Source organism: Oreochromis aureus, linkage group 20, assembly GCF_013358895.1.
Source record: "Oreochromis aureus strain Israel breed Guangdong linkage group 20, ZZ_aureus, whole genome shotgun sequence".
Taxonomy (NCBI): Eukaryota; Metazoa; Chordata; class Actinopteri; order Cichliformes; family Cichlidae; genus Oreochromis; species Oreochromis aureus.
In genome coordinates, this window is record NC_052961.1 from 24,130,872 (window position 1) to 24,144,013 (window position 13,142).

Here is a 13,142-nt window from a genome sequence, read left to right on the forward strand (position 1 = left end):
AATAAATTAAGTGTAATTTTTACTCCCCAAATTGTATTATACAGGATATGTTGCACTGAACAACACATTTGAGTCTTGGCTTCATATTTTGTAGGTATTCATGGTTAACTATATGCTTGCAACAAAGACAACTTTCGATAGTTCATAACTCATATTGTAAACAAACTATGTTTTGGCTATTTATATTCTGTCTCCAAATATCTGAATTTAGTATAAAGTAAGTATAAATTCTTTCTTTCTATGTAAATATTTTTCAGGACTTGATACATTTACCTACACTAAATATGGAAGAAAGTTTAGTTTTGTAAAACATCTAGTGTCATCAGATTAATAAGACAAAAGGGCCATTCAGCTGCTGCAGCTGAGACCATTTTTGCATACTGATTTGTTAATTCTGGAACCATAGGCATTCATCATACATCCTCCATGAAAATGATCACAGAGGCTCAACCATTTCCAGTCTATCCTAACTTCAGGTATAGTCAAATTCTGTTATAGTTCACAGTAGACTGGCAAATAGTTCTTTAAGAATGAGACACATTCTTGCTTATCTGTGTATGCTTGAGTGCTTTCTACATGCCTTTGATCAATGCACTGTCCCAGAATCTGAGTTTCAGCAAGAAGGAGATTATTTAATAGGCGGACTTTTTGATATTCATCATGTCAATAGCTCTGTTCATCATTATAGACCAGAAGCAATTGACTGCTCCAGGTAAGTTAAACTGGATACCTTTTGTGATAAAAAAAAAAAAAAAAAAAAAAAAAATACATAAAACACATATATAAAATGGCTATTATTTAAAACTCTAAGCTTTAACTATAGTCCAGTAGCTGGATTTGGAATATTTCTGTGTCTGATTATCTAAATGAGTCTCACAGATATGAATGTACACTTGAAGCCATTTATAATTCTTTAACTTGTTTGATCTCACCACGAACAAGCACACGCATAAATTTTTGACCTTTAACTGTATTTTCACAAGTTTTACAGCTTTACCAACCGATTAAAAACCTCCCTTGTGGCCATTCATACTACATAAAATAATTAAGCAATAAAGTATTAAATGATGAAAAAACACAAACAACAACAACAACAACAACAAAAAACACAAACAAAACAAAACTGGACAGTCTGGGAAATGAGCTAATGAGCTTGAAGTCCAAAGAGTCATGCTGACAGATTTCTTCGTTTGTCACAACAGCTTTTTCTTTATCACGTAGAAAAAATGTTAAGGATGTAACTTCTTTACACTGACAGAAAAGGGAGTTTCACTGGTCTGGCTCACTTAAGATCAAAGTGGGCTGTATGTGGCCGGCCGTGTAAAATTATTTTGACACATTGGGCTAAAGGAAAAACTATCAGGCATTACAATTGCTTAATTGTCGTGGTTGTTAACATTTTCTTGCTCTTCTGTGTTGACTAGCAATATTTCATCATGATCATGAACTTTTATCATGACATGTCAATGGCCATCTACTGCTCCATGTAAGTTTAACAAAGCTATAACAAATCACAGTTGATATTTCCTTCCTGGATGAAGAATTGTAAAATAATATTACTTCAATAGTTAAATAAATATCTTCTATACTACCCCCCAAAATATTTATTTTTAGCTAACAATTACAAATGATAGAAATAAAACACTATGAAAAGACATCAGAACACATAAAACTGCTCAAAATGCCAAAAGTAAAAATAATTATTTTGCAGAAAAATGTCCCTCATTAGTCTTTAATGGAATAGTATGTGTTCACAGTTGACTTCATTTTAAATACTTTATATTCTATTTAATTGCAATCATTATATTCTATAAATCTTGTGTTTTTAGTGGCTGTTCATGAGCTCAGAAACACAGAACAAAGTCTATTAAAAATATTAATAATAAAAATAGCTGAATTAAAAGGGTTGAGGAGTGTGTGACATGGTTATGTGTCAATATCTATGTGTGGGGGTGGGAAACAAAACAAGAATCAAAAATAAAGGTGGAGTATTGTCAAAGCAGCTGATTAAACTTATTATATTCAGTCATCTCATAGATGCTAATATCAAAGTGCTGCTGAGCATGCATCAGGTCAGCTTGCCTGTTGTATCAGACATGGACATTATCAGAGCTGCAATCCCCTATGCATCACGATCAACATACCATGCTAATTTATGAATAACTTACATTTACAACTTTTTCAAATCCCATCTTCTCTACATCACGCATGTTGGCCAAGGTGGTTAGCAAGATGAAAGTCATCTGCTACGGAATAAATCACAAAGACTAGCTGTACTTCAATATAAAGCACACATTGTAACAGATCTTTGAGAAGTGAGAGCAGAGTCTGCAGCAGCTTGTTTCATGCGCAGGGGTCCTATCAGTTTATCGACAATATGCATGTGCAAATCACCAGAAAACCTGCTGGCCTCTTAGCTCCAGTCATTGCTAACGGGAGATGGGCACAACCACGTTACAAAGAGAGCTACAGTTTCCTGTAAGCATGAAATGGCTTTCAGTGACAATAGCTGACTGCTGCAAGAATCTTTGTTCATTTTATGTTCATACATAACTGATATATGTAGTCAGCCATGCAACATTTTGACAAAAGTTTAAATAAGATTTTTTGGGTTGTGGTGTTTAATTATGCATATCACATTAAAGAATAGATGTTTGTTTAATTAATTACCTGAACGATTCAAATGAAGTGACAGTTTTATGTATCTTTGCTAGATTTTGTTTTTTGGTGAGTTAGTTTTCAACATTCTGTATTAATTATAATATTTTCATGTACAGCTGTGTAAAAATAATTGATTTAATTAAAAACAACAACAACAAACAACAATTCGTATGTTTTTGTCATGTTTTAGGATTCCTGTAATATTAATCTCACCGCTAGATGGCACCACGGCACAATGTCTTTCATTCCTGAGTTCATTACGTTGCTGAAAATGTTCAAACTGTCACTTCTGTCATTACATTACATGTAAATATACAGTATCTTTGGCTTAATTTTAAAAATAGGCCTAGTCCATTCAAAACATAGTAAACATCTCTAAGATAAGTTACTCTAGTGTGAATGAAACCAGCCACTCTACAATTATTTATTTGCTTATTTTCCAACATTGTTCAGGTTGGTGGAAAGGCTAGTATAGGCTATTATTGGATCAGAGATCAAATGTTTTGCTTCGTATTCCTTCTTTTAGTTAATTGTGTACTATTGCTATTGGGATATTTTCTTGCCTCACACTTACTCTATAGTCAGACATAGAGGTACATGCAGCTGCTGAAGGCCAGGTGTAACGTGACCAATGGATGGACTTTCACTTGTATTTTTCCACAGAGGGAGTTTGCTGGTGGGTAGTGGAGCACCAGGGAGGAGGTCAATTGAACAGTCATATGCTAAATACTACCTGGATCTTCTTGGGGGACTGTTGTTAGTTCTGGTAGGTGATGATGGCTAGAAGATCACTGTTTAGTGCTGAAGCAGTGATAGGTTATTTGAGTGGTTTAATGGAACGCAGACTTGTTCAGTAAGTGTAAAGTCTAAAAGGTTTTGTTCAGCTGCAACTAAGGCTTGCAGAGGTGATGAGTCATAATTGTAACAGAGTGTGGCAGGAAGAGTAAGGCTGTAAAGTGCAGTTTGTAATAAGCCACCCACCAGTATCTCCAGCTTTACTGGCAGTCTGCCCTTTTGGCAAGAAGCAATGAAATGACCTGGTTGACCACAGTAAATGCAAACTCTATGCACCTCTGCCACTCCTCCCATGATAGTTGGGCTCACCCAGTTTGCATCAGCTCTGGGTTGTTAACACCTAATAGGTGAGTCGGTTGACAATATGATAACTTCTATACTTCTATGACAACAAATGTACACAGGGTGTAAGTGTGTTGTTATATATTGAACTTTAGCTACTAATTTAAATGATGTTGACAACAAACCTATGTTTCTCTTTAATTTAGTGAAGACTATTGTTTTAAACATACACTCTGAAATCTCACTAGATTATACTGCATGTAACTTAACACGCTCAGGACATTTAGTCTTTCAGTTCTTTCTCTTGAAAAAATTAAATTGAATTAATTTTACATTCAATCATGCAGCGTTTTACATGAGAAAATGTCATTCAGTAAAATATCAGTGTGGTGTCTGTTCAGCTGTGTCGAATATAAAACGCCTTGAGGCGACTGTTGTTGTGATTTGGCTCTGTATAAATAAAATTGAATTGAAGTCCAAAATGTCCATCAGTTTAATAATGTGTGTAATAATGAAAAAGGACTGAACAAATAAATCTATCACTAATTAGAAAACAATCCTGCCACTTAGTAGAAATTAATATCAGCTGGTACAGTCCAACCTGATGGCCTATAAAAAGGTATCTCATTACCAGGGTGTCACACAAGAAACTTACAGTATCACGGCTGTGGATTTCGGATAAAACCATGTATGCTTTCTATCATATCTACTCGTGCCTTTTTCCATTTGGGGTAACAGAAAAGTGCCTCTTGGGGTGTTACATAACTAGTTGATTTGACTTTTTGATACAATTTTTTATTTATTATGACCAATTTCTCACTAGTCACTAGAACATTCATGAAAAAAGGTTGATTAACAGTGTATATTTTAACAGTGTGATGAATGGATACCAAAAAATGCATGACATCAGCACCAAAGGAAGTTGAACTTTGTTGATGAGCAAGTGATCGCATAGAAGTGAAGTGTTCACAGCAGTAACAGGTTGTGAGTTAGCCATTTATCTTACTGTAAGCAACTGGAATAAGCCTTTTTCCTAAATGCAAGTTGTTGCTGTTGTTGTTGTGTAATGTGAAAACTACTAAATCACCCAGTAGCCTATATCTCCTGCAGATAAGTGCCCATCCCTTCTTACCAAGCAGAATGAGGAGTTCTGCCCTTTCATCAGGAAGTTGCCTGAATTCAAATTCTGGTGAGACCAATGTGGTCACCCAGAGAAATTGCAAATTATGTTCTTTAGAACAACCTGTGTGTTGAACAATTATGTCATACAAAGCTAATTTATTAAAGTATGTATCATTTTAGTGAAAAGTAAACAAAAAAGCTTAATTTTTGTCTATTTGTTTGCAGAGCACCATCTCATGATCATCTTTACTTCATTAATGTCATACGGAGGTCAGGTATGCAATAATATCTTCTAAAAATACATTAAATATAATAACTTCATACATTTTTCCAAGCTTGACCTGACAAACCTCTATAGCAACAGTTTTTAAAGCAATTTTCCAAAAGTTTTTGTATGCTGGTTTAACCCAAGTACTGCAGTTCTGAGTTATTTTATTCTTAAATTGTGTTCTAGGCTTTGGTAGCATTTGTTCATGTAAATACTGTATCTTCTTTTATACTAAATTAGGAAGAAAGGAAATGGTTTTCCATGAGACAAGAGCACGCATTTGTTTATATATCAGACATAAGCCTTATGTGTAAAATATGGCATTTGAATCCCTTTCCATGTGTTTCCTCTACACTTAGTTATTCTCAGTTTGATAAAGAAAATTACCAAGCTGGTTTTAAAATTCTGAATTTACTACTGGAGGACTGAAATATTTGTTTGTTGTTTGATTGTTTCATGAGTTGTTGAAAAAATCAAAGATAAAAAAATAATAATAATCCAGTGGGACAATTAAGCCAGTGTTAGCCAAGAACCTCTTGGTTCCTAAATTTGTGTGTCATTATACTTCCCTGCATTGTTCTGCATTGATTTTATGCAGATAACAACAAAATAAATTGGTTGTAAGGCAGTACCAGTTCTTGTGCGAACAGAGCATGCTGTAGGTATTAAAGCTATTGTGCTGCAGTACTTTGAATCATATCTATCTAATAGACTCCAATTTGTTCATGTAAATGGAGAGTCCTCTTCACACACTAAGTTTAATTATGAATTGCCACAGAGTTCCATGCTAGAACCAATTCTGTTTACATTATACATGCTTTCCTTAGGCATTAGAAGTCATAGTATACATTTTCACTGCTATGTAGATGATATCCAACTTTATCTTTCCATGAAGCCAGATAACACACACCAATTTTTAAACTGTGGGAATGATCTGGATGACCTTCAATTTCCTGCTCCTAAATTCAGACAAAAAAAAATTATTGTACTCAGTCTTAAAAATGTTAGAAATATGGTATGTAACCAGATGCTTACTCTGGATGGCATCAACTTGGCCTCCAGTAATACTGTGAGGAACGTTGGAGTCATTTTTTACCAGGATATGTCTTTCAATGCACATATTTAACAAATATGTAGGACTGCTTTCTTGCACATTTGCACAATATCTCTAAAATTAGAAACAGTTCATATCTCATTAAATGCATTTAATACTGGCTGGACTTCTTCAATTCATTATTATTAGGAAATCCTTAAACTCCCTGAAGAGCCTTTAGTTGATCCAAAATGCTGCATCGAGAATAAAGCCAAGTACTAGAAAGAGAGAGCAGATTTAACACTCGTTTGTGCAGGTGAAGAAAGCTCTCTGTGGGGAACCCCTGCTCCACACGCCTAACTTCTCCCTCCCTTTTATTCTGTAGACTGAGGACTGGGAGCCGTTTTGTCCCAGCAGGCAAGGGGGGTTGACTGCCCCATTGTGTACTTCAGCAGGAAACTGTTGGAGTGGGAAGCCAGGTACAGCACAGTAGAAAAGGAGTGCCTGGCCGTCCCGTGGGCGGTCACTCCCTTAGTTATTACCTCCTTGGCCACCCTTTCACCCTCTGTTTGGATCACGCCCCGTTGCAATGGCTCAACTGCATGAAGGATGCCAACGCCCAGATCACACGGTTGTATCTGGCTCACCAGCCTTTTAAGTTCAAAGTGGTCCATAGGCCGGAGTGCAGATGGTCGCGGCTGATTTCCTCTCCTGCTCGCAGGGGAGGGGAGTAGGCTAGGTTGGTAGGCTCCCCGGCCTAAGTTGGGTGTGGTGAGGTAAGGGTGTGGTGTCAGGGAAGGCTGGTTTTCACAGCCGGCAAGCATCATCTAATCATGCCTTCCCTGATTCAGTCGCGGCTGGGCCAGAGAGGAGGAGAGCTGCTGGAGTAGAGTGCCGGTGCAGATCCGGAGCGGGAGCACTGTGTGCTGAAAAGTGATGCACTGAGTGTTTCTTCTTCACTCCACTTTTTTATCCACTCACTGGTGTTTATACACCACTCTGCATTTAATCAGTACTTATTATTAATCCCTGGCTTTGTTCCACAGAATGTTCTTGTCCTGTCTTCCTCCCCTCACCCCTAACTGGTCACAGCAGATGGCCACCCCTCTTTGAGCCAGGTTCTGCTGGAGTTTTTCCTTCCCACTCTTGCCAAAGCGCTTGGTCATATAGAGGTCATCTGATTGTAAAGGTTTACTCTGTTATATTAATTAAATTGAACTGAAATTTAATTGAACTGTTGATTTTTTTTTTAAATATTTGGCAGTCTTGTTATTATAAATCTTTAGGCTGTGTTTGACCAACTCATGGCAATCCTGAGGTACTTCCAAAGTAGTGAATTTAAGATCCTGCATTTTTCCAAATTTCAAGGAGTCATTTATCAAATAAACTTTGAAATCAAATTTATCAAATCAACTGTGTTTTGGGGCACGTCCATAGACTATAATATAAAACTCAGTTCGCTTGGAAAAATAAACTGGGTGAATGAACAATTAGCAAAAAAAAAAAAAAAAAATAATAAAGCAATCATTTTGCTTTATGCAGATATTTATTCAAAACATGCTACTGTATGTGCCAAAGTGCATAGGCAGTATTTCAGATCATTTTATGATGTGTTTCAAAGACTTAGATTCATTTGGAATTTGTAGACCAACTTTTGGTGTACTTCATATTCTGTGTATAAACTTTGAAAAGAATTGTACTAATTGTTTTTATATTTCTTTTGCAGAGGATAAACAAGAAAACAGAGATTGAGAGCTATTAATAAATGGATGAAACAAAATGCTGCAAATCTGTGATTACTAATGGATGGATGGATGTTTAGTTGAAATGTAGTAAAACTCCTAAAAATTGGGTTCTAAATCTGTTAAATGTAATATCTGTTTATATTTTCATGACTTGCAGTTACATACCGAAACTTCATCTTGAACTTAACTAAACATATTGGATGCATTTGATCACCTGGATAAACGAACAAACATTTAGTTTGATGTTCAGGCCCATCTGATGAATAAAACAGTTGGGCCACTCAGCTGTTGTATTAGTTGAGATCATTTTTGCATACTGATTTGTGAATTCTCTAACCTTAGTTATTCATCATTCATCCTCTATGAAAATGACCACAAAGGCTCAGCCATTGCCAGTGTCGCATAACTTCAGGTGTAGTCAAATTTTGTTACAGTTCACAGTAGACTGTAAAAAATAGTTATTTAAGAATGACGCACATTGTTGCTTATCTTTGTGTGCTTGGGTCTTTTCTAAATGGCTTTGATCAGTGCACTGTCCCAGAATCTGAGTTTCAACTAGAAGGAGATTATTTGATAGGTGGTCTGTTTGATATTCATCAAGTCAATAGCTCTTTTTATCACCACAGACCAGAAGCCATTGACTGCTCCAGGTAAGTTAAACTTTGCCGGATACCTTCTCGTGATAAAACAAAATTGATCATGAAAAGTATGTGAAAAGGTTATTATTGAGTACTCTTGCCTTAATCTTGAGTTTAAATGATTAAATATTATAACATTTGGCTTAAGCCACTGAAATTAATTGCCGGTTTATACACATTGTTCATAGATTTAAAACTTACTGACCTCAGTCACAGTATTTACTGTGGACAAGCAGTAGTGAAACTGAATGTATTACTGTCCTTCATCTCCCCACAGTGCACCTTTTATTCTGTCCAGTTATCGAAGGTTTCAGTTGATGAGATTCTCTGTAGAAGAAATCAACAATTCTACCAAGCTACTGCCAAATGTGTCTCTTGGCTATGAAATATTTGACCACTGCACAGATACTGTGAATTTCCCAGGACCTTTAAACCTAATCTCTGTTAATGGTTTAATCCAACCTCTGGAAGAACCACACAAGAACTTATCCAAAGTTATAGCAGTGGTCGGGACTTATACAAGCCCTCAGGCACGAGCTGTAGCCCCACTGTTCATGATGAATCTCATTCCGATGGTAAACCTATGAACTTCTGTACTTTAACATTTTTCAATACAGATACATAATTAAAAAAAATATTCATATCTATTTCTTTGATCAAAAAAGGTTGCAGTTAAAAATACTAAAATTAATTGTTGAAGTTATTAAAAAAGTTATAATAGCTCTCAGCAACAAGTTATTGTGACTAACTATGGTGACATTTTTTTTTCTATTATTCTTTTAACAGGTCAGTTATGGAGCTGCCAGTTCAATCTTTTCAAGACGACAAATTTATCCATCTTTTATGAGAACAGTGCATGCCAGTAAAGATGTAACTGAAGTGATTTTTAGCATTTTGATGGAATTCAACTGGAAATGGGTTGCTTTCCTTTATGTTGATGATAGTTATGGCATAGATGGTCTACAATTATTTCTAAAGAAAATCAAGGACACTGACATCTGCCTGGCTTATAACAAAGCCCTTGATCATTACTCGGACTACAAAGCAATATTCAAACAGATCAATGCACAAAATGTAAATGTCATTATTGTGTTTGCACCTGAATGGACAGTTGAAGAACTCATGAAGTCAGTGAAACAAATAAATGTTACAAACAAGGTGTGGATAGCAGGGGATGCATGGTCCCTAAACAAAAAGATAAGAGACCAGATACAAGGAATCAAAAGTATTGGAACTGTACTTGGTGTTGCTGAGCCAAACATGACAATACCTGGTTTCAGAGAGTTTATTTATTCTTTCAAAGCTCAGACTCACTGTGAAAATGCAAAACAACAGAAGTTTTGTAATCAAATTTGCCACTGCAGTAGCCTGACTGCTGAGGAAATCATTGATGCAGATCCATCGTTCTCTTTTCCTGTTTATTCTGCCGTGTATTCCATTGCTCATGCCTTACACAATATCTTACAATGTGGAGCTGACGGATGTAAAGAAAATATTACAGTCTACCCCCATATGGTAAGTACATGATCATGTATTAAATGTATTCACACCTTTATGAAAATCATTTGAAAGGGTTGCATAGGTTTCAACCTTAAAACATTGTTTCGCCATTCATACGGTGCATGATTTTAAAGAAGAATGCAAGGGCCTAAACTGACACCAGCCAGAGCTTACTGGATTCAGAAGTTAGAAAAGGAGGGGAAACAAGACTGAAAAGAGTCTGCATTACTTTGAATTTACATCCATGCAAGTAAACCTTTGAGTTATAAGTAAAAGCTTTATACCATTGGTGTTAATATTATCCTCACAGAATGAAAAAGATATCAAAAATTGTCTAAAACTTTGAGTGAAGTTGCATAACACTAGACATGGTTACAAATTATTCTAAATGGTGTAAGTAAATATATAACGTAAACAAGGCCTGTGATGCTTTGAAAGTCAATAATAAGTTGAACAACAATTCTGTAACAGGTTGCTAATGTAGTGTAGTGAAGATGCGAGTTTTTCCTCTAATTATGTTTGTCCAAGATTCAAGAGGAGGAAAATGCATAAATCCAAATGTGATTTGGAAGGCGAGTTTTTAAAAAGTCCACTGAAGTAGAAAATGTTTTACATTTTAGCGTGACATTTTTCAGTTGGAGAAAACATGACTGTGTGGCCTGAGTAATTAGTAGGGGGAAAAAATGAATTAATAATGGTCTATTCTTCCTACTGAATCCTGCTGTAAAGGTTAGACTGTCAAAATAGCTTTGATAAATTAAAGCCAGGGGTTTACTTACTACCAGGGATAGTCAGTGGTTTTGATAAAGCCAAAAAACATATTTTTCTAGAATGCTGAACATGTGTAACACATAAAATAACACATTCTAATAATCCAATATTTTTGTGTCTGTATCAGGTTCTGACAGAGCTAAGGAAGTCAAATTTTACACTTTTAAACCAAACTGTTCAGTTTGATGAGAATGGTGAACCCATGTTTGGACCCTATGCAATAGTTTTTTGGGACCACGATGGAAGTATACATGAGGTTGGCTATTATAATTTTCATGGATCATTTGATTTTTCCATCAACAGCACCATAATTAAGTGGCACACAGCAGATCAAGTAAGTGAGTTTTTTAAAAAAATCGAATGTTTAGTAAATCCTTGATTAAAAATCATTTTTTCCACTGCTCAATTCTTGTGTATATGTTTGCCTCTGTTGTTCATAGTATTGTGTTTGCTGTCCTTAAATTTGACTTTGTTCAAAAATTGTGTGCAGGTGCCTACTTCAGTGTGTTCTACAGAATGTGATGTAGGGTACAAGAAAACACAATATGGAATCCACAAATGTTGTTTCAATTGCACAATCTGTCCAAATGGGACTTATAACAACATCACAGGTGAAGTATCTGCTTTTATTTTAAATCTACGCAAATCCATCACTGCACAAATCAGTGCAGCAATTATTAGTCCCTAAGTCATATGACTGCAAATTTGTGAAGTATTTAATCAAGTAAAATCGCAGGAATGCATACAGTATGCTTGATTAAAATCTTGGGACTGCTATGCTCAATACTTGCTTAATAAGAGATGTAACAGTTGGGAAGTAACAGTAAATTTAGTATTTGAAATACAAGCTCCATTAAAGCTCCATTAAAAATAATCCGTCTCTCTGCACTGTCACTTATAACTGCTAAAAACAGCTCGGTGTTAAAAAAAGAAAAGAAGCAGCTGAACTACATTGTCTATATGCAAAATATCTTCAAATAAATTCTAGCCAAAAGCAAATTAGCCTGATTATGAAGACAGACTGATTTAAATATGATTTCACTATAACTATATAACACTACTTACTTCCTACTGCTTTATAGACTGAACCTTGTCCAGCATCAGCCTGCTTGGTTTAGTAGTCAGATGGTGATTAATGTGTACAATGGAGCAAACCTAATCCAATAGCATTTTTAAGTCAAAATTAATGATCATTTGTCCTTTCGTTATGTAACACAGAGGATCCCTACAGCTGCATCAATTGTAACAACACACAGTGGTCTGAAGAAGGAAGTACATCATGCAGTCTGCGAGTGGTGGAGTATACACCATTTACAGACATTTGGGCTATAGGGATCATGGTCGGTGCTTTTATTTTGGTGTTCATCTCACTGGCCTTGTCTGTTCTCTTTGCCCTGAACTACAACACACCTGTTGTCAAATCTGCTGGAGGACCAATGTGCTTCCTAATTTTAGTCTGTCTCAGTCTGTCTAGTCTTAGTGTATTTTTTTATTTTGGTGAACCAACAGTTGCTTTCTGTATCTTAAGATATTTACCATTTCTCTTATTCTTCACTGTTTGTTTAGCTTGTTTTGTTGTGCGCTCTTTTCAAATTGTTTGCATTTTCAAAATAGCAGCCCAGATACCCAAACTCCACAGCTGGTGGATGAAATATCACGGACAGTGGCTGTTCATCACTGTGGCATTTGTGACACAGGCAATCTTCCTTCTCATTAACTATATATATGCTCCCCCGAGTTCAAAAATGGACATCTATTGGAACCCCAAAAAAATCATACTTGATTGCGATATTGATTTTAAAGCAGCATTAATTTCTCTGGTTTTACCTTTATTATTTTGTTTTCTTTGCTTTGTTTTTTCCTACATGGGAAAAGACCTCCCAAAAAATTACAATGAAGCCAAAGCAATAACCTTTTGCCTCCTCCTGCTGATCCTCACTTGGATCATCTTTGCCACTGGAAGCATCCTTTATCAGGGCAAGTACATGCAGCCCCTGCAGAGTCTGGCAGTACTCTCAAGTCTCTACTCCTTTTTGTTGTGGTATTTCTTTCCCAAATGTTATATTATAATTTTTCAACCTCAAAAAAACACTCATTGTTACTTTCAAAATCTTATTCAGAGTTATACCAAAACCATAAGCCAGTAGCTGCCTCGAAGACATATGAGCTGATGTAGACAAGAGACAGATGTGCTTTAGATTTATACAGTGATGTGAAAAAATGTTTGCCCCCTTCCTGATTTCCTATTCTTTTGTATGTTTGTCGCACTTAAATGTTTCAGATCATCAAACAAATTTAAATGTTAGACAAAGATAACACAACTAAGC

At 35.8% G+C, this 13,142-nt stretch overlaps 1 protein-coding gene across 6 annotated transcripts; it reads left to right on the plus strand.

Moving 5' to 3' along the window:
• The first annotated feature begins 440 nt into the window (after positions 1–440).
• LOC116319002 (taste receptor type 1 member 1-like) lies at positions 441–13,137 on the plus strand. 6 transcript variants are annotated; one of them, XM_039604642.1, is made up of 8 exons: positions 441–476; positions 604–712; positions 5,086–8,556; positions 8,822–9,119; positions 9,331–10,059; positions 10,943–11,149; positions 11,306–11,426; positions 12,034–13,137. In XM_039604642.1, exons 3-8 carry the CDS (start codon positions 8,375–8,377, stop codon positions 12,960–12,962), a joined length of 2,466 nt encoding a protein of 821 aa, XP_039460576.1. In that variant the 5' UTR covers positions 441–476; positions 604–712; positions 5,086–8,374; the 3' UTR covers positions 12,963–13,137. The 6 variants fall into 6 exon arrangements, with proteins under 6 accessions (XP_039460576.1, XP_039460578.1, XP_039460577.1 ...); XM_039604644.1 differs by having other exon boundaries at positions 444–476; positions 671–712; XM_039604643.1 differs by adding an exon at positions 3,325–3,427 and having other exon boundaries at positions 447–712.
• The last annotated feature ends 5 nt before the right edge of the window (positions 13,138–13,142 follow it).

What these genes read in the sequence shown, in the direction of transcription:
- LOC116319002 (XM_039604642.1), top strand. Translation starts at nt 8,375, where the DNA reads ATGACGCACATTGTTGCTTATCTTTGTGTGCTTGGGTCTTTTCTAAAT. An exon ending in TGATGAATCTCATTCCGATG is followed by an intron (nt 9,120 to 9,330) that starts GTAAACCTATGA and finishes TTCTTTTAACAG; the next exon opens with GTCAGTTATGGAGCTGCCAG. An exon ending in GACTTATAACAACATCACAG is followed by an intron (nt 11,427 to 12,033) that starts GTGAAGTATCTG and finishes TATGTAACACAG; the next exon opens with AGGATCCCTACAGCTGCATC.